Raw genomic sequence first — 21,612 nt, 5'->3', positions numbered from 1 at the left:
GCCCTTGTGCCTTAAGACCTTATAACAGCAGTGTGTGTGATGAGGTGGTGAACAGCCATTTCTCTCTTCATAGGCATGTCATATCAGACTCTGGAAACAAACCATATAGGGATCAGAAAAACAGAGGGAAACCCTATGAATGTGAACAGTGTGATAGCATCTTCAGGTCTCACAGATCCTTGAGACATCACAAAAGGACTCACACTGGGGAGAAGCCGTATGGATGTGTGCAGCGTGGGGAAGCCTTCAGTAGTAACAGTTCCTTGCGAAGACATGAAAGAACTCACACTGGAGACAGGCCCTATGAATGTGATGAATGTGGGAAAACATTCACATGGTTAAGAAGCCTTCAGAGACACAGGAGAGCGCACAGTGGAGATAGACCTTATCAATGTAAGGTGTGTGGCAAAACCTTTTGTTACAGCAATTCATTTCACATCCATGAGAGGACTCACACTGGGGAGAAGCCCTATGGGTGTAGCAAATGTGGGAAAGCCTTGAGTACTTACAGTTCCTTGCAGGTACATGAGAGGACTCACTCTGGAGAGAAACCCTATGAATGTAAGCAGTGTGGGAAAGCCTTTAGTTCTTCCAGTTCTGTTCGAGTACATGAGAGGTCTCACTCTGGAGAGAAGCCCTATGAATGTAAGCAGTGTGGGAAAGCCTTCAGTTGTTCCAGTTCCCTTCGAGTTCACAAAAAGACGCACACTGGAGAAAAGCCCTATGAGTGTGGAAGATGTGGGAAACCTTTAAGTACTCAGCAGTCCTTACAGATGCATGAAAGGACTCACACTGGAGAGAAACCCTATGAATGTGGCAAGTGTGGGAAGGCCTTCAGTTGTTCCAGTTCCGTTCGAAGACATGAAAGGACTCATTGCAAATAAACGCTGTGAATGTGAGAAATGCAGGAAGGCATTCAGTCAGTCCAGTTACTTTGTTACATGAAAAAAAAATCACACTGCAGAGAAACCCTGTGAATGTAAGGGTTTTGGGACAGCATTCTCATTTCCCAGTTCCTTGTATAGACACAGAACTCAGAGTGACTATGTGTGTAAAAATGTGTTAAAGTCCTGTTTCCTTCATTAATACATGAACAATAAACACTGAACAGGTGAACATTCTGTTTCACTTCCTTTCCAAAGTGCTAAATATATCAGATTCAAGAGAAACACTGCATAATAAGTTTGCAAATGCCTTCAAGATCACACAACCTTTCTAGCCCACATGAGAGAACATAGTGGAGAGATTCCATGTAAACATAAATCTGGTGTTGTGCAACAGGCTAAGCTGCTGCCTGCAACACAAGCATCCTGTATTGGAGTGCCTGTTGTCCTGCATGGCTGCTCTGCTTTTAATCCAACTCCTTGATGATGTACCTGGGAAAGTAATGGAAGGCAGCCCAACTCCTTGAGCCCATGCAACCCACATGGGAGACCGCAGTGGAGTTGGTCTTATAAATATGGACCAGCCTTGGTGATTGGGACTCTTTGGGGAGTCAAGCAAGGGATGGAAGATCACTATGTTTCACCCTGCCTTTCAAATAAACAATAATTTTTTAAAGGGTGTCAGAAAAATTTTAGCTCTACAAGCTCAAATGAAACCATGCGTATGGACAATGTGGAAAAATCTTCAGTTGGGGGCTAGTATAGTGGAATAGTGGGTAAGGCCACCGCCTGTAACACCAGCATCCCATATGGCACTGGTTCAAGTCCTGGCTGCTCCTACTAATGTGCCTGAGAAAGCAGTGGAGGATGGCCCGCGTTCTTGGGCCCCTGCACCCACGTGGGAGACCTTGAGGAAGCTCCTGGCTCCTGGCTTCAGCCTAGCCCAGCTCTGGCCATTGCAACCATGTGGGGAGTAAACCGGTAGATGGAAGACCTCTCTATCCTCTCCCTGTAACTGTGACTTTCAAAAAAAAATAAATATCAATGGATGATATTCATATGATGATATGTAGAACAAACAAACTGGGCAGTGGAATATTTCCCTAAATAGACCAAGAGCAATAGAGCCTAAGTTTAATTAGGTAGTGTTTTTCTTTTCTCAGTGAAACTTTTCTCATTCTATTTTGAGTGTGTTAGGGCCATGGGTGGATGGAATGTAGTTGTAACTGTAGTTTTCACATTAGTTTTTCGATGATCCTATGACTAATGGAGCTACTGAAAAATTAACTGTGTCTTGAGAACTCAATGCAAATGAAAAAAGAGAAGAGGGAAAATTAATTTGTTAAATGTTGAGATTTGTTATTGGCCTCAAGTGACAGGCTTTGGAAACCACTTCCCCATTATGAATTTCTTCCTCTTCCTCATGGAGAAAAAAACTTTTGTGAAAAGTTTAACCTATCTTCTGTGCTAAAAAGTAATTGTCATTAGTCTTGGTATGTCATGCAATATAATCTCATGTGAATTATTTTCTTAGATTGCCCTCTAGTCTGTCATCTTTCTAATTGATCCTTGGCTAATTCACTTGGAATTTAGTACAGAGCATGTTAAAATCTAGATTCGGAGATGTGTTTCCTTGATTAAGTGATGTGAATATGAAACCAACCTTTCCAGGATTTGCTTTGTAATGCCACATTAAAATTCATCAAGTAACCTAAGTTCCATGATACTTGGAAGACAGAGCGAATATTACTCACGATTTGGAGGTGCCACTTACAGAGATAACTAAATGGACAGTGTGCGGACACTTCCAATCCATTTTCCTGATTCTTCAGCTTACCAATCAGGAGTGTTCCCACAACTGTCAGTGCTTACTGGGCTTCCATTTTTTCTCATAGTTGTGTTAGTGCAAATGTCCCCAGAGGCTCCACATCATCAAAGATACATCCCTGGGTTGGATTTTCCTGTGAGCCCTGTTGTATCAGGTAGTCAGATCAAGGTTGGGAGTGTTTTCTGATGCTGTGACTTTCCTTGTCTGTAGACTCAATTTGAATAAGGTAGAGTTTGGTTCACACTGGTGGTGAGTGTTCTTGGTTCAGGATGACCACCACAAACGGTGCCATTCAAAACAACTTGTTGGAGCTTGTCAACTGAACACAGTTCTGGGACATGTTTCAGAGAACCAATTTAATTTTTCAAACAACTTGTATTGCAATGTTCTATTGTCTTTGGTATTTATGGAGAAGATATATTGTCAAGATATTCAACATTGAGCCAAGATTACTATGTGCATATAACTGGCTGTTTTTCTTCCCACGGTACCCACCCTCCCACCAAGTCTCCTACTTCTCTTCCTCCTCCATCTCCTATTCCTGTTCTTGTTTTTTACTAAGATCTATTTTCAATTAATGTTATACACATATGATTAACTCTGTTAAGTAAAGAGTTCAACAAATAGTATGAAAAAAAAACTGTTCTTCAACAGTTAAGACAAGGGCTGTTCAAAGTCACTGCTTCTCAAAGTGTCAGTTTCACTTTTTAGCTGTTTTTCTCCTGTAAATTTTATTTTCATGCTCATGTGGTCTTTTCATGCTCATGTGGCTCATCCTGCAAAACAGGACAACAGTGTCCTTCCCACAAGAATACTGGGGACAGGCGTCAGTGAACATGTCCGACTTCATTCACAGCCATGTACACTTTTAAAGGGCAGGGAGAAGGAGTGTAACTAACTCGGGAACACTAACTATAGGACAGAACTGACACTGGTGCCAATATGCCTCTCCAATCAGCTTGAAGGTCACATAGCCAAGGTAGCTTTCCAGGTGGAGCTGGGTCACACTCTGGAACAGTTTACCTGACTGGTAGAAGGTGGGGGTGGGGAGAAAATATACCCGTGGCTCCCGCCACCTGCCAGCACTCAGGCTAACTGCATGGGCTAGGCAGGCAACCTCAGGATTGCCCACAGGTCTCATTCTCTCTCAATACCAAAACTGAAATAATACTTTGCTGAGTTCCCTTTTCCAAAGGTCACAAACATCTGATGTCAGAGAAGGTGTAAGACGTTGGGAGTAATAAACCATCTGTGTGGTTTATTAGTAGGAGGCTGCTAAAAAGAATTTCTTGTAGAAGTGGTGCAAGTTTCAGGCATGATTGTTGATGGGGGAAGTGAGGTGTTTGTCTATTGGATGCTGTGGGGAGGTGAAGTTAATTCTGTTCTTAGTCATTTTATTTAGCTATAGATACTGTGCAATTTATGATTGTTATGTCATGTGGTTCTTCCTGTCTTAGTTTGTGTGGCTGTAGTATCTGAGGCTGAGTAATAGAGACATTTAGGGGTTAGACATTCTGGTGCAGGAGGTTAAACCAACACTTGGACACTTGTATCTTATATCAGAATGCCTGGGATCAAAACTTTGTTCTGCTTCCAGTACAGCTTCTTGCTCATGATCCTGGAAGTCAGCAATTAATGAATGGGCTAGGTACTCGAGTTCCTGCCACCCATGTGGGAGCCATCTGATACATTATACAATGATCTCTATTCTTTCTCTAGGATAGAATTCTAGGGACTTTTATTTCTCAGCACCCTAAACTCATTGCCTAGGTGTGCCAGAAGCAAGGTTTGGGCAAAATTTATATTGATGAAGTCATGAAACAATTTCTGGCTGAAACTGTGGAGGATATGACTTACAGGGGATCCCACAAAGCGAGGACCAGGAATTCCTAATCAGACATGGCACAGGGGACATCCTAATGGGTTCAGATAGAATTAATCATGCTATTTTTTTTCTTACTTGACTGTCACATACAACACATGGAACCACAAAACAACACACAGATATCAGAATTCCTTCTGGGATTCTCAGAGGACCCAGCACTACAGCCCCTCATATTTGGGCTCTTCCTCTCCATGTACCTGGTCACTGTGGCTGGGAACCTGCTCATCATCCTGGCCATCCTCTCAGACCCCCACCTCCACACACCCATGTACTTCTTCCTCTCCAACCTGTCCTTCGTGGATGTCTGCTTCACCTCTACCACTGTCCCCAAGATGCTTGTGAACATTCAGACACAGAGCCAAGCCATCTGCTATGCAGGCTGCATCACTCAGATGTTCTTCATATTATTTGCAGGGTTGGGTGACTTCATCCTGACTGTGATGGCCTATGACTGGTTTGTGGCCATGTGTCAGCCCCTGCACTACACGGTCACCATGAACTGCTGGCTCTGTGGGCTCCTGGCTTTGGCTTCCTGGGTCATTAGTGTCCTGAATTCCTTGGTACAAGGCCCAATGATGTTACAGCTGTCCTGCACAAACTTGGAAATCCCCACTTTTTGTGTGAACTTAATGAGTTGGTTCATCTAGTCTGTTATGGCACCTTTCTGAACCACATACTGGTCTGTTTTTCAGCTGTGCTGCTGGGTGGAGGTCTCCTGGCTGGGATCCCTTGGTCCTCTAAGATCATCTACATCTGTGCAGTCTCCTCTGCTTAGGGTAAGTACAAGGCATTTTCCACCTGTGCCTCTCACCTCACCGTCATCTCCTTATTTTATTGCAGCTGTCTTGGTGTGTACCTTAGTTATTCTGCTGCCCACAATGCACACTCAGGTGCCACTACCTCAGTGATGTACACCGTGGTCACTCCCATGCGGAACCCCTTCATCTACAGTCTGAGGAACACAGACATAAAGAGGGCTCTGAAAAGACTCCTTGGGGAGAAACTCTAAGACAGCCCCCTTTCTTTAGGAAAGAGCTTTTGTCTCCAAGTGTCAGAGAATGAATCACAAGACTTTGATCAGACTGTTGGAGTTGGATGTGTTGCCTCCTTCTCTGCAGTCCCCTTTTCTTGGATTTCCACTTCTCTATTAAAATTAACGCATTTCACTTTAGTGAGTATCCTGCTATGCTTTTTCTGGCATCTCACCTGTGTTCCCCTTGGTCACAGAAATTTCTCAAAGTCGTTTTCAGTCTCAGACTAGAAACATTGGAAATTCCCATTAATATAATAATGTTGTTCTGAAGAAAAAATTCAGACCAAGCCACTTTTCTTATGTGTTTATTCATTCATCAGTCTGAGGGCTCCTAAATTGGGAATGTCAATTTGGTCCCTGCACCCACGAGGGAGACCTGGAAGAAGCTCCTGGCTCCTGGGCTTGGTTCCGCCCAGCTCCAGCCATTGTGGCCATTTGCGAGTGAACCATTGGATGGAATACCTCTCTCTCTGTCTTTCCCTCTCACAGTCTGTAACTTTGTCTCTCAAGTAAATAAATCTTGTTTTAAAGTATCAGTTCTTGTAATCCCTGAACATAAGAAGTCTATATTTTTTGTGTGACTTGCATTTCTTTTTATCACTGTTTTATGGTTTTATTATAGAGATCTTTCACTTTTTTTGGTTAACTTTTATTCCTAGATTTTAAAAATATCACTTGTTGGGATTGTTTTCTTGATTACTTTTATCATGAAGTTCATTATTAGTGTCCAAAAGTACTCCTGTTCTTTATATGTTGACTTTGTACCTTGTAGTTTTATTGACTTCATTTATCAGTTTTGATGGTTTTCTTTTTTTTTCTATAAGTTCTTGGTTTTTCTTTAAAAATATACAGTCAAACCAAAGAAAAGAAGAGGAAATTAGAAATCTAAAAAATATTGTCGGGAATCTTCAGGATACTATTAAAAAAACCAACATTCGGGTTCTAGGAGTTCCTGAAGGCATGGAGAGGGAGAAAGGATTAGAAGGCCTTTTTAATGAGATATTAGCAGAAAATTTCCCAGGTTTGGAGAAGGACAGAGACATCCTAGTACAGGAAGCTCATAGAACCCCTAATAAACACGACCAAAAGAGATCCTAACCACGTCACATTGTAATCAAACTCACCACAGTGAAACATAAAGAAAAGATTCTAAAATGTGCAAGAGAGAAATGTCAGATTACTCTCAGAGGATCTCCAATTAGACTCACAGCTGACTTCTCATCAGAAACCCTACAGGCTAGGAGGGAAGGGCGAGACATAGCACAGGTGCTAAGAGAGAAAAATTGCCAGCCCAGAATATGATATTCTGCAAAGCTCTCACTTGTGAATGAAGGTGAAATAAAGACCTTTCATAGCAAACAGAAATTGAAAGAATTTTTTTTTTGACAGGGAGAGTGGACAGTGAGAGAGACAGAGAGAAAGGTCTTCCTTTGCCGTTGGTTCACCCTCCAATGGCCGCCGTGGCCAGCACGCTGCGGCCGGCGCACCGCGCTGATCTGATGGCAGGAGCTAGGAGCCAGGTGCTTTTCCTCGTCTCCCATGGGGTGCAGGGCCCAAACACCTGGGCCATCCTCCACTGCACTCCCTGGCCACAGCAGAGGGCTGGCCTGGAAGAGGGGCAACCAGGACAGAATCCGGCACCCCGACCGGGACTAGAACCCGGTGTGCCGGCGCCGCTAGGCGGAGGATTAGCCTAGTGAGCTGCAGCGCCGGCCAGAAATTGAAAGAATTTGTCGCCACTCGTCCAGCCCTGCAAAAGATGCTTAAAGATGTGTTACACACAGAAACACGGTCGTCAATATGAAAGAAGGTAAACAAAGGAAACCTCACAGCAAAAGATCACAGGAAGTTCAAAACATATATTAGAAAATATCTTTGGCAAATGGCAGGGCAAAGTTACTACTTATCAATAGTCACATTGAATGTCAATGGCCTGAACTGTCCAGTTAAAAGACACCGATTGGCTGACTGGGTTAAGGAACAAAACCCATCTATTTGCTGCTTACAAGAAACACATCTTTCCAACAAAGATGCATACAGACTGAAAGTGAAAGGCTGGAAAAAGATATACCATGCCAACAGAAATGAAAAAAGAGCAGGCATAGCCATCTTAATATTGGACAACATAAACTTTACCACAAAAACTGTTAGGAGAGACAAAGAGGGGCACTATATAATGATTAAGGGATCAATTCAACAGGAACATATGATGATTATCAATGTATATGCACCTAATTACAGGGCACCTGTTTGTTTAAAAGATTTGTTAAGGGACTTAAAGGGAGACTTAGACCCCAGTACAATAGTACTGGGGGACTTCAATACTCCACTCTCAGAAATAGATCAACAGGACAGAAGATCAACAAGGATACAGTAGATTTAAACGACACTATATCCCAAATGGATCTAACATATCTACAGAACTTTTCATCCTACATATAAAGCATTTACATTCTTCTCAGCAGTACATGGAACCTTCTCTAGGATTGACCACATACTAGGCCATAAAGCAAGTCTCAGCAAATTCAAAAGAATTAGAATCATACCATGCAGCTTCTCAGACCATAAAGGAATGAAGTTGGAACTTATCAACTCAGGAATCCCTAGAGCATATGCAAACACATGGAGATTGAACAACATGCTCCTGAATGAACAGTGGGTCATAGAAGAAATTAAAAGAGAAATCACAAATTTTCTGGAAGTAAATGAGGATAACAGCACAACATACCAAAACAGCAAAAAGCAGTTTTAAGAGGAAAATTCATATCAATAGGTGCCTCCATCAAGAAATTGGAAAGGCACCAAATAGGTGAGCTTTCAATGCATCTCAAGGATCTAGAAAATCTGCAGCAAACCAGACCCAAATCTAGTAGGAGAAGAGAAATAATTAAAATCAGAGAAGAAATCAACAGGATTGAATCCAAAAAACATTACAAAAAATCAGCTGGTTTTTTGAAAAAATAAACAAAATTGATAAATTTTTTTTAAGATTTATTTTATTTGAAAGAGTTACAGGGAGGGGCAGAGGCAGAGGGGAGGGAGGAGGGAGGGAGGGAGAGAGAGAGAAAAAGAGAGAGCGGGGGGTCTTTCATCCACTGGTTTATTCCCCAAATGGCCATAAAAGCCAGGGCTGGGCCAGGCTGAAGTCGGGGCCAAGAGATTGTTCCAGGTCTCCCATGTGGTGCAGGGCCCCAAGGACTTGGGCCATACTCTGCTGCTTTTTCACGTGCATTAGCAGGGAGCTGGATTGGAAGTGGAGCAGCTGGGACTCTGTTGTTATTTGTCCAATTTTTGTTTTCTCAAATTATAATTTATTGAAGTATAACATATATACAGAGACAAATACAAAATGTATGAGGGCAGTTTATTGGCTTCCTATGCAATAAGTACACTCAGTATTAACTTAGGTCAAGAAAACAACACTAGCATCTCAACCCTTGTCCCACATTCCCTTCTAGTTAGAAGAGGAAGAGCCCCCTTCTGGCACAGTATGGTGATTCTGGTTGACAACAGTGAACTGTAGCAAGACAGCTGAACTGCTTTCCTTCCAAGTTCTTTTCAGGGCCCTGTTTAAGCATTTGTTTATTCAGACTGTAGATGAAGGGTTCAACATGATGATGACCATGGTGCACATCACTGTGGTTATTGCACTTGAGTGTGGGTTTCAGGTAACAGCAGAACCAAGGTTCACACCTAGTGTCATGTGATAAAGATGATGGAGAGGAGAGAGGCACAGGTGGAGAATGCTTTGTACTTCCCCTGAGCTGAGGAGATTGTGTGGATGGAGGACACTCTCTTAGAGCAGGAGTCAAGGATCCCATTCAGGCGTCTAAAAGACAGTAGCAGAGCTGCGGCATAGATCACCACATCACTCAGAAAGCTGCAGGACAGGCGCTGTGGACCTCCTGATGCATTTCACAGAAGTGTGAGATTTCCAGGTCTGTGCAGGACAGCCTCAGCACCGTTGAGCTGTGTGACAAGGCATGCAGGACACTGATGATCCAGCACACCAGAAGCAGAGGACACAGAGCCAGGGGTTCATGATGACTGTGTAGTGCAGGGAGTGACAGATGGCCACAAACTGGTCATAGGCCATCACAGCCAGGAGAAAATTATCCAGCTCTGCAAAAAGCAGGAAAGAGAACATCTGGGTGATGCAGCCTGCATGGGTGATGGTTTTGCTCTGCGTCTGGATGTTCACCAGCATCTTGGGGATGGTGGTGGAGGTGAAGCAGACGTCCACCAAGGACAGGTTGGAGAGGAAGAAGTACATGGGCGTGTGGAGGTGGGGGTCTGAGAGGATGGCCAGGATGATGAGCAGGTTCCCAGCCACGTGACCAGGTACATGGAGAGGAAGAGCCCAAATATGAGGGGCTGCAGTGCTGGGTCCTCTGAGAATCCCAGGAGAAGGAATTCTGAAAGTCATGTGTCATTCTGTATTGCCATGCTTTGGAGATGATGACCACAAATGAAGAGCATTCACACAAGGCAGTATTACCCATGTAGTTGAAATGACACAATTTATATTTCACTGTCAAGAAATTAATTTATAGGGTAGGCATTTGGTCTTGTGGTTAAGATGTTTGTTAGGTCAACTACACCCTGTATGGGAGTTCCTGGGTTCAGATCCCAGTTCTCTCATTTCCTGTTCCTGCTAATGCCCACACTGGGGCAGAGATGATGGCCCAAGTACCTGCATCCCTGTCACTCACATGGGAGACCCAGATGGAGTTCCCAGCTTCTGCCTTCATCCTGGTGCAGCACTGATTCTTGCAGGCATCTGGAGAGTGAATCAGCAGGTGGGAACCTTTCTCCCTCTGCCTCTCAAATAAATCTCTGTAAATAATTAACTTAAAAAAGAAATAGCCATCTATAGTATGTGTGTGGGTCTGTTCTAGAAGATCATTATGGCATCTTGGACTCTGCATTCCTGCTCCCCTCCCAGCATTTTTCCTCAGAGGTTGCTCATTTCCAAGTGTTAATGGGAAATTCCTTCATGCACTTGAGAACCAACCACATACCAGGAATTTTCTTTTTCTTATTTTATTTCTTTTGGAAGGCAGAGTGCAGTTAGATAGAGGGAGAAGGAGAGAGAGAGAGAGAGGAGAGGAGAGGAGGGGAGGGGAGGGGAGAGGAGAGGAGGGGAGGGGAGAGGAGAATAGAGGTCTTCCATCTGTTGATTCACTCCCCAGGTGTCTGCAATGGCCAGGGCTGGGCCAGGCTGAAACCTAGAACCAGGAGCTTCATCCAGGTCTCTCACATAGATGCAGGGGCCCAAGGACTTGGGCCATCCTCTGCTGTTTTCACAGGCACATTATAAGGGAGCTGAATTGGAAGTGGAGCAACCAGAACTTGAACCAGAGCCCATATGGGATGCTAGCACTGCAGGTGGTGACTTAACCCATTACACCACAATGCGGGACCTGAAGGTACTTTCAATGTAATGTGTACAACATGCTGATAAACAAAACAAAATCCCTGCAATCCAGTGATGGAGAAGGAATATTAACAAATTAAGAAAAATTACACTTGTCAGATGGTGATAGTACAATGAAGAAAACACAGGTGATGAAAAGCAGAGCGGGTGGTGGTGCTGTCCAGGCAAGACCAGCTGTCGTGATGTTTGAACAGAGACTTTAGGGGTGACAGAGCATGAGCTACAATGGTTACTCTGGAAGTGTGGATTTGGGAGGGGTTAGTAAGTGCAAAGGCCCTGAGGTAGTGCTTGCTTCTGGAAAATCTGGGCTCTAGGGGATGCAGCTGGAGAGGAGAGTGAGCAAGAAGGAGAGTGAGAAGAGACAGCATCAGGAGACATGGAGGAGAGGCAGAGTGAGAAGAGACATCAGGAGACATGGAGGAGTGAGGTGGCCTCTGTGTTGCTGATGCTGTGAGGTGCAGGGAGGCCTTACCCCCACTGTGCCTCCTGCACCTCGTTTTGTCCTGTTGAAAAGAATCCCTTCCTTGAACCTTCTGTGGATTCAGCACTGGTCTCTGTTGGCTCAGAACCACTCCAGAATCTTTGGGCCTGGGGCAACCCACTCTAAGGCCTGATCTCATTCCATGAGGTGGTCACACCATGTATATGTGTGCGTACAGTTACCACACATATGCACATAAATATAGAGACACAAAAACAGAGCATCTCCACACACATACACACAGGCACAGACACATGTACACAAAAACAGAGAGGCACAATACACCATGGCCTCCTGAGCCATGTCACCTCTCACCCCCAGCCACAGTGACACAACTGGGAGTGTGTACAGGGATTTTTCTAGACACTAATGAAAGTGCATGTTAGGAAAATACTGTGCATATGTTTCCATATTGTTTTGCATCAAAATAAACTCATCTTTTAATTCCATTTTCCATGAGTTTTTGAAGTCCCCTGATAAATGCATTTATGCAGAAAGAGATACAAGTAAATGAGAAGTCGTAGAATTAAAAGAATGCAGGGATGGGGCTGGCACTGTGGTATAACAGGTAAAGCTTCCGCCTGCAGTGCCGGCATCCCATATTACGGGGGGGGGGGAGAGGGAGAGAGAGAGAGGGAGAGATTGATTCCATCTGCTGGATCGCTCCTCAAATGGCTGCAATGGCCGGAGCTGGGCTGATCCGAAGCCAGGAGCCGGGAGCATATTCCAGGTCTCCCACATGGGTGCAGGGGCCCAAGGACTTGGGCCATCTTCCTCTGCTTTCCTAGGCCATAGCAGAGAGCTGGGTTGGAAGTGGAGTGGCTGGGACTTGAACCATATGGGATGGTGGCATATGGGATGCTGGCACTGCAGGCGGCTGCTTTACCTGCTATACCACAGTGCCAGCCCCATATAATAACACTTTTCTTTTAAAGAAGATTTTATTTATTTGAGAGAGGGAAAGGTCTTCCATCCACTGTTCACTCCCCAGTTGGCTACAAAAGCAGGAGTTATGCTGTTCTGAAGCCAGGAGCCAAGATCTTCTGGGTCTTCCATGCCAGTGCAGGGACCCAAGCACTTAGGCCATGTTCCACCGCTTTCCCAGGTGCATCAGAGAGCTGGATGGTAAATGAGAGTTCCTATAGGAGAGGGCAAAGCAGAGGCTTTGCCTACTATGCCACAGTGCTGGCCCCCATAATACTTATTTCAAAGCTACTCTAATTGGTATATTTATAGCTCAATTGGAGTCTTTATAGCTGTCCTGTGTATTGGAAGCGGAGACACAAGGCAAGGAACTCAGATATAAGGTCACAGATAGGCCGGCGCCGTGGCTCAGTAGGCTAATCCTCCGCCTAGCGGCGCCGGCACACCGGGTTCTAGTCCCGGTTGGGGCGCCGGATTCTGTCCCGGTTGCCCCTCTTCCAGGCCAGCTCTCTGCTGTGGCCAGGGAGTGCAGTGGAGGATGGCCCAGGTGCTTGGGCCCTGCACCCCATGGGAGACCAGGAAAAGCACCTGGATCCTGGCTCCTGCCATCGGATCAGCGCGGTGCGCTGGCCGCAGCGCGCCGGCCACGGCGGCCATTGGAGGGTGAACCAACGGCAAAAGGAAGACCTTTCTCTCTGTCTCTCTCTCTCACTGTCCACTCTGCCTGTCAAAAAAAAAAAAAATAAGGTCACAGATATATTGAACAAGATGAAATGAAAAATGACTCATGTTGACAAAATATCTCCCAAAAGACAAGTGAAAAACAATAACCTGTAAAATCAATTGAAATGCTGATGATTGTATTAAAATGGGCATGTGATATTTGAGCACACAGTATGATGATCAAATCGCTCAAATTCAGTAACGGTTAAAGGAAATGAGTAGAGATCTGTTTAAAACCTGTCAATGTATGGGGCTGGCACTGTGGCGTTGCAGGTGGAGCCACCGCCTGCAGTGCGGACATCCTGTAGGGGCATGGGTTCGAGTCCCTGCTGCTCCACTTCCAATCCAGCTCTGTGCTAAGGCCTGGCAAAGCAGTGGAGGATGGCCCAAGCTCTGGCCTTTGTGGCCATTTGGGGAGTGAACCAGTGGATGGAACACATCTCTCTTTCTGCCTCTCCTCTCTGTAACTTGGACTTTCAAATAAACAACTAAATCTTAAAAAAAAAAAATCCATCATCCTGGAGGAAAAACTTAAGGAGGTGTTGCTTGGACTGGGATGGGGACTTTGTCATTTCCCTGGTTCCGATGTATTACATGGATTTATGACACTGATGGCTGGTGATTTGTTTGAGATGTGTTATGGAGAAGTATCTGACCCTTTGAAGACAGCCACACTGCTCCGTCCATTTCACCCCTGATGCTAAAACAGCTGGTTTGGGGAGTGTCCAAAACTAGCTGGATCAAGGGACATTCCAGAGCCCTGAGCAGCTCCCACCCTGTGCTTCAGTTTGATGATGGTAACATTGTACAAACAGTTTGACTTTAGGATGGCTTCATATACAACAAAAGCCCAAAGATAAAACAGAAGGGAAAAGGTTAGTAACAGATGATGTGAATTTGCTACTTCTAACTTTGGTCATTTGTTTTGGTATTCGAAGAAAGCATACTTAATTTCTCTACTACTCAAATTTCTTCTAATAAGTATATTAAAAAAGGAACTACAATAAATTTGCTGTCCAGCTAACTAAGAGACATTTAGTAATTGGAAAATTAACTTTTGCCAGTGACTGGGAAGCACTGTGAATCCCAATTTGAATAAGAGAACAGTATTCTAATGAGAACAAACGCAGTGACCAGCTATGAAATGCACATCGTGTTAAAGACTACATCATTAGGAAGGGCAGTTTAATGTTGTGATATAGAAGATTATGTTGGATTCACATATTAAAAACTGTGTATTCAGATGTTCATAACCTAAAAAATTACATAAATAGTCTTAGTTGTCCAGTGTAGTTTTGTACATAGAGTAATCAAATTCATGACTGTTCCTTTAGTTAAATGACAGAAAAATAACTCAGTGTGACATAGCTTATCTGAGAAGAAATTAGTCCTAAGAAATTCATGTGTTCTATTTTGAGTGGAAATTTTGAAGCACATAGATCTAAGGATAGAATAAACTTGGAAAACAGAAAAGAATGACAAAGAAAAAGAAGTAGATATTAGAACAGACAACCTAATAAATAAGTTAGTTAAATGTTGCAGAGACATTGATCTCAACAGAATGGAAATTATAGGATATAAACAGAAGAAACAAGTTACACTTGTATCTAATCTCATCAGTAAGTCACAATTTCTGGATCCCAGGATTCTATCTCCACAATCAAGAGCACTTCTACTGAGATGGGTCAACTGATAAATTTCTGGTTTCTCTCATAAACAATGTCTTCAAGGCCCTCTTAATATCTTTATTTCTCAGACTGTAGATGAAGGGGTTCAGCATGGGGGTGACCACGGTGTACATCAGTGAGGCTGTTGCAGTTGAGTGTGGGTTTTGAGTAACAGCAGAACTAAGGTACACACCCAGGAGTGTGCAATAAAATAAGGAGACGACAGAGAGGTGAGAGGCACAGGTGGAGAATGCTTTATACTTCCCCTGAGCTGAGGAGATTGCACGGATGGAGGAGACGATCTTAGAGTAGGAGTACAGGATCCCAGCCAAAGGACCAGCAGCCAGCAGCATAGCGGTTAAATAGATGACCATGTCATTCAGAAAGGTGTCAGAGCAGGCACTGTGGACCACCTGGTTCAGTTCACAGAAAAAGTGGGGAATGTCCGGGGCTGCACAGAAAGACAGTCTCAGTGCCAGGAAGCAGTGTGACAAGGAATTCAGGACACTGATGATCCAGCACACCAGAAGCAGCAGGGCACAGATCCGGGGGCTCATGATGACCGTGTAGTGCAAGGGGTGACAGATGGCCACAAACCTGTCATATGCCATCACCGTCAGCAAAAATATGTCCAACCCTGAAAACAGCAGTAAAAAGTACATTTGGGTGATGCAGCCTGCATAGGTGATGGCTTTGCTGTGCGTCTGGATGTTCACCAGCATCTTGGGGACGGTGGTGGAGGTGAAGCAGACATCCACCAAGGACAGGTTGGAGAGGAAGAAGTACATGGGTGTGTGGAGGTGGGGGTCTGAGAGGATGGCCAGGATGATGAGCAGGTTCCCAGCCACAGTGACCAGGTACATGGAGAGGAAGAGCCCAAATATGAGGGGCTGCAGTGCTGGGTCCTCTGAGAATCCCAGAAGAAGAAACTTTGAAAGTTGTGTTTCATTGCCAGGTTCCATGAGTTTGTTATGACTACAAAACAGAGAAGAATATGACATAAGCATGTGTTATTCATCCATAAGCGGTATCATTTATATCCTTTAGTCAAGAAGTTATTATATATTTTGTGCAGGGATCCAGTTCCTTTAAGTGAATCCCAGTACCTTATCTAATCAGGAATTCCTGTCCATTTCAACTTCTGCTCAAAAGGTCATCTTTTCATATGTAATATAAGGGAATTTTTGAGTACATCTGACTCAAAGATGATAAGTTTTTGAACTTAGAAAAATGAGAAAGGGAAAATCATGTTAGATGCAATAAGAGCCACAAGCAATTTCTACTGACATTTTGGTGAGAAATTACTTCATGTTTTGAGGCATATAAATCGAATATGGACCTTGTTCCATTGCTGTCTGGAAAATGAACAGTGCAGGAAAAAATGTCCTTACAATAAAACAATGAAGAACAGAAACTCACAAAAAAGTCATGTGTTATGGAAGATGAGAAGTGGTATAACGAGAACAGCATAAAAACGGAGAGAATGCATGAAGGGTGCAGTTTTTACAAGGAGGAGATGTGACAGAAGACTGGGTGGGAACCAGCAGGCTCCCTGAAAAAGTGCACATGGCAGAAGGAATGGCCCATGAGAAGGCCCTGCAGCAGGTGCATGTTTTTCTGTGGTGAGGGGATGGAGAGAGAAGAAGGATGAGAGATGAAGTCAGAGAATGGTGAAGAATGAGGTGGCCCAGCTGATGCTCAAGCTTGACAACACGGGAGCCCCTCAGCCCAGCTGTTGTGTCTGCACCTTGCGCTGACTTGATTGGCTCCAACAACGTCTCATATCAAGACGGGATTCCCTCCTCATGTCTGCATATTGCCTTGAGTTCTGGCCTCTGTATTATGAGTCATACATGGAATGTATTTAGTCCAGGTGCCTTCCTCTTATCCCTGATCTCACCTCTAAAGACACACACACACACCCTGAAGCACAATGAGGACTCAGGGCTGTGTTAACACCATCCTCTTCTCACACCACGTACAATGTTAGGAATGGATCCCAGGGAAACTCGGCATCAGCTTCTCTTTCCTTTGTGTGTGTATATGTGTGTGTGTGTGTGTGTGTGTGTTTGTGGCATGTTTCTTCCTCTGTCTAAAGGAACATTTTAAAAATAAACAAAAACACCTGTGCAGTATACACAGAGAAGGGGATCCACTAGTCTCAAAGGAGAAGAACAGATCTAATGAGCTCAGGGGACTCCTGAGGGACCAGGAGAAGCAAAAGCTTCCTTGGTCACAGGTAGGTTTGAACTCCATTACATCTCCTTGTACCCAGCAAGAGCATTAAAGAGACAGAAGTGAATTTATCTGAAAGGCAAAAGTAGTGACATCTCTTTTTTGTGGAGAAGACATTCACAGAGTGAAAACGGTCCAATACAAAAGAAAATATGCAAAGGGAATATCAACAATTCAAAAGTAGTATAGAACCACCAGATCCATGCAGTATTAGATTTAGTAGATTTGTTTTTCTGTGCCTGTTCCTCATTTATGTGAGCTGTTCGTTCTTGTATGGTCTGATGATGAATAACAGGTCCCTTTCACATTTTCCTCCAGTGGCACCTTTTTCATGTCGTTCTTAGCTTTGCAGCATAATGTAATTTCATTTGTGACAGATCCAATGGACATGCACACCTAGTTCTCATCATGGTCTAGCATGCAAAACCTCCGCTGATGTCACTGCACAAAATCCTACACACACCATGGCAGTGCTACCCTTTTAGTATGAACAACATCCTCCTGCATTATTGAGTCATTGAGGACTTTGTGTCAGACGCACAACTACTTCATCATCCTTGGTCTTCACTGTTAGAAATCAAAATCCAAATAAGCAGGACCATACCTGTTGTGAGACTTGTGCATTTTCACAAAGGGCTGTGAATCCATGTGCATCAGAGACAAAATGTCATGAAGATGATGAGACATCATGAGTTAACCACAGTGACAGAGGATAAAACCAGGAGAGGGGCTGGCGCTGTGGCGTAGCAGGTAAAACCACCGCCTGCAGTGCCGACATCCTATATGGGTGCTGGTTCAAGACCTGGCTGCTCCACTTCCAATCCAGCTCTCTGCTATGCCCTGGGAAAGCAGTGGGAGGTGGCCCAAGTCCTTGGGCCCCTGCACCCATGTGGGAGACCCAGAGGAAGCTCCTTTCTCGGCTTCAGATTGGAACAGTTCCAGCTATTGCGGCCAATTAGGGGAGTGAAGCAGTGGATGGTGGAAGACCTCTCTCTCTCTTCCTCTCCTTCTCTTTCTGTGTAACTGACTTTTGAATAGATAAAATAAATCTTAAAAAAGCTAGGTGAGATGGCATACTTTCAAAGTAGCAGTATGACAAAAATGAAGTGAATCATTGATCATGAACTGAAACTGGATACAAATCAACAGCAATTAAATTATTTCAACATGGGTTAATAACATTTTCAAAGACCTGGATATAAGATAATTTAATGTATAATTGAGTTACAGATATGTAAACTTATCACTTCATCTTCTGTAAAGATATGTAGGTTGAATACATTTATAAAGGTGATCTATAGCCACAGGACAGTCAAGAATGCCTTCCACCTAGTGACCTGAGGTAATGTGACTTGCAGAATGAATCTTTCAACAAAGCGCCGAAGGACTAACAGAGATGTAAAAATAATGTGCAATATATAGAATAGGCAACATACTGAAAACGCTGAAGAATTTTTGAACATTTTAAGAGTGGCAAGGGCAACGTAATTGGACTGATGGCTAGACTTGCCCACTCATGATGAATACACGTTCATACAATCCTCCACATATGTCAAAGAGAAAGGGGCAGAATAATAGGGGGCAGCATTGGTAAAACTTCTGATTCTTACATTTTAAATAATGCAATACAAGAAGCAGGAATAAAAACACTATGCATGAAGCAAAAAGCACAGAACTTGGACTGACAATAGAGAAAGTAAATGATGACCAAACTCATACACGTTTCCAGACTCACCCTTAAGGAAATAGTTGCAAGTAAAGCTCCTTAGTGTGTACCCTTTATAACCCAATAAATAATGTCTGTCTTTGGAACACCAGGCATGAGGGAAGATGGATGCAGAATGTGCCCCTCAGGCACTGCTGTTGCAAGGCTGTGTTAGTAAGAAATCTATGGTCTTATCCTTTTCTTTAAAATGTAGAAGTGTGTTCAAATATGTCCCATCCTGAAGATAATATCTGTATATCTGTCTGTGGTAATACCTAATGTCTGTGTTCTCCATCATTTCAAAGATTCTCGTTCTTAAATTCTAAACTTCACAGCTTCCATTCCCTGCTCTTACTGGGATTCTGTTACCATCACTTCAATGGCAGCAGTTGCCCTGGCTTGCTGAATTCAGTGGATGCTCCTCTTCCTAGTATCAAAAATAAGCACAATAATGAATTACTTAATTCAACAGGTGCACAAACAGCCATCTTTCATTTGTGGGCTGGCATTGATTGACTCCCCCCACAATGAGCTTTCTCAGCTCTTCCTGTCTCTGAACCTTTCCCACAGCACCTGATGACCACTTGGGCTCACCTGGGCAGCATCTGTGAGGAGAAAGTCTGCTTGGATGGTTGGTGGAGGAGAATGAGGCTCTAGCCCCAGACAAGACAGCAGGAAGGAGTGAAGCATGTCTCACCACATCTCCTTTAGGTCTCCACAGTTTTATAAGTCGTGTCTTCTCAGGTGCATGGTGGCAGGAGCAGAGGAGATGTTTACAGTGACCTGAGTCTTCTCCCTGGGGTACAATTCCCTCTTATTTTTCCAACTCCTGGGCTCACCTTTTCCCATTGGGACTTTGCTTTGTGTACCGAGCAATTGTTTTTTCTTGCAGATTCTCTGCTCCCAGGAGACCAGATGTAAAACCAGGTGAATCTAGTCTTTATTGCTCCTTCTCAAAGAGCTCTCATTTTCCAGAGGTGTAACCTCCTCATGCCCTTATTCCAACCCTGAGTTAAAGGTTTCTTCAAAGTCTCGAAGTAAGGATTGTGTCATCATCATGTCCCTTGTGACACTAGAGCACTGACTCATAATGCAGACTCACCCCTGTTAACTTTAGAACATCACTAGTCCCCTGTTCAACAAGGAGGAGAGCCATATTCCCTTGATAGGAAACCATTGATGCTATGGCTTCATGATGCTTTGGCCAAAACAATGTAGAGCTTTATGCCAATAACACAATAAAAAGCTGCCATTTATATGATGTTTGGCTATAAATAGAGGGTATTTAGATTGTGCTTTGCACGTTGGCCTTAAAGGAACAACTTGAAGGATTCTCTCATTTAATTTTTTTTTAACCAAAGTCTACTCTATGGTCAGCACTGTTTGTAACTTGATGATAAGTTTGCAGTGACATGGCTCTGAAGGATTGAAAGATCTGCTCAAAGTTGTAAACCAAGTAGTGGGTGGGCTCCTATGGGGCTCCATCAAGATATCTCCAGCTTTGATGTTGCAGCTCTACATTCATTGACCAGGGCTGAGTTTTCTGTGAAAGAACCATGAGAAATAACCTGAGGAATTTGGTCATTACCTCTGTGTAGGTCCTTCTGGCACTTAGTAGGTATAGGCATGGAACGCTTGTCAGCATCCCTTAATATATATAAGAAGACCCCAGCCCCACAACTGACTTAGGACATTCTCCAACACTGGTTGGAGGAGTTGCTATAGAACCCACAAAACTGGATCTGCCCACCCAGTGTGCACAGAGCCAGTTCCCAATAGCAGGGTGGTAGAAGAAAGGCTGTGCAGGTGTTGCTTAATTCTAGGGCTCTCTGAGACATTAGGGGTGAAGATTCTTATGGTATGAAGTTGGGCTGGGAGGTGTGCATCTAGTTCATGTTCAAGGTGCTGTTTGCTTGCTGGTGCTTGTGGTTTTCCTTTGCTTGGCTGGTGATCCTGTGTTTGTAGGGAGTTTTCATGATGGCCAAGAAAGAATCAGCCGGGGAGCTATATGCAGTGGTTATTACTTTCTGCCCTGGACCTGGAGTTCCCAGAAAAGAAAGCCCCACAAGACAGTACTGACCATCAAGTCAGAGAAGCAATCTCCATACTGTATTCCACAGTGGCTGTACCAGTTTATATTCCCACCAATAGTGGATTTGGGTACCTTTTCCCCCACATCCTTCCAGCATTTGTTGATTTCTGTATGAGAGCTCTTCTAACTGGGGTGAAGTGAAACCTCATTGTGGTTTTCATTTGCATTTCCCTGCTGGCTAGTGATCCTAAGCATTTTCTCAAGCGTCTGTTGGCCATTTGATTTTCCTCTCTTGAAAAATGCCTGTTCAAGTCCTTTGCCCATTTTTTTTTTTTTGACAGGCAGAGTGGACAGTGAGAGAGAGAGACAGAGAGAAAGGTCTTCCTTTTTTGCCGTTGGTTCACCCTCCAATGGCCGCCGCGGCCGGCGCGCTGCGGCCGGCGCACCGCGCTGATCCGATGGCAGGAGCCAGGATCCAGGTGCTTTTCCTGGTCTCCCATGGGGTGCAGGGCCCAAGCACCTGGGCCATCCTCCACTGCACTCCCTGGCCACAGCAGAGGGCTGGCCTGGAAGAGGGGCAACCGGGACAGAATCCGGCGCCCCGACCGGGACTAGAACCCGGTGTGCCGGCGCCGCTAGGCGGAGGATTAGCCTAGTGAGCCGCGGCGCCGGCCCCTTTGCCCATTTTTAAACTGGATTGCTTGTTTTATTTTTGTAGAATTTCTTGGGCTCTTTTTAGATTCTGGATGTTGATCCTTTATCAGTTTTGTAGTTTCAA

At 44.2% G+C, this 21,612-nt stretch overlaps 2 protein-coding genes across 4 annotated transcripts in view; one reads left to right on the top strand and one right to left on the bottom strand.

The window, feature by feature from the left end:
• Nucleotides 1–21,612, top strand: part of LOC100351455 (zinc finger protein 124) — a 71,406-nt gene that overhangs the window by 28,820 nt on the left and 20,974 nt on the right. For 2 of the 3 annotated variants that reach the window (XR_011382877.1, XR_011382878.1), the window contains exon 3: nt 5,290–5,373. Coding sequence is in view for 1 of the 3 variants with exons in the window: in XM_017338053.3 (XP_017193542.3) it covers nt 74–884 (811 nt within the window). In the remaining 2 variants the exon portion in view is untranslated. The other variant, XM_017338053.3, reaches the window with a different exon arrangement.
• Nucleotides 14,868–19,853, bottom strand: LOC108175711 (olfactory receptor 7A17-like). Its single transcript, XM_051835738.2, has 2 exons — nt 19,397–19,853; nt 14,868–15,837 (listed from the first exon to the last, which is right to left on the bottom strand). The coding sequence occupies exons 1-2, from the start codon at nt 19,405–19,407 to the stop codon at nt 14,868–14,870; spliced, it is 981 nt and encodes a 326-aa protein (XP_051691698.2). The 5' UTR covers nt 19,408–19,853.

This window comes from Oryctolagus cuniculus, chromosome 16, assembly GCF_964237555.1.
Source record: "Oryctolagus cuniculus chromosome 16, mOryCun1.1, whole genome shotgun sequence".
Lineage (NCBI taxonomy): Eukaryota > Metazoa > Chordata > Mammalia > Lagomorpha > Leporidae > Oryctolagus > Oryctolagus cuniculus.
Note: the sequence above shows the minus strand (reverse complement) of the source record. Positions and strands in the feature narration are given on the sequence as shown.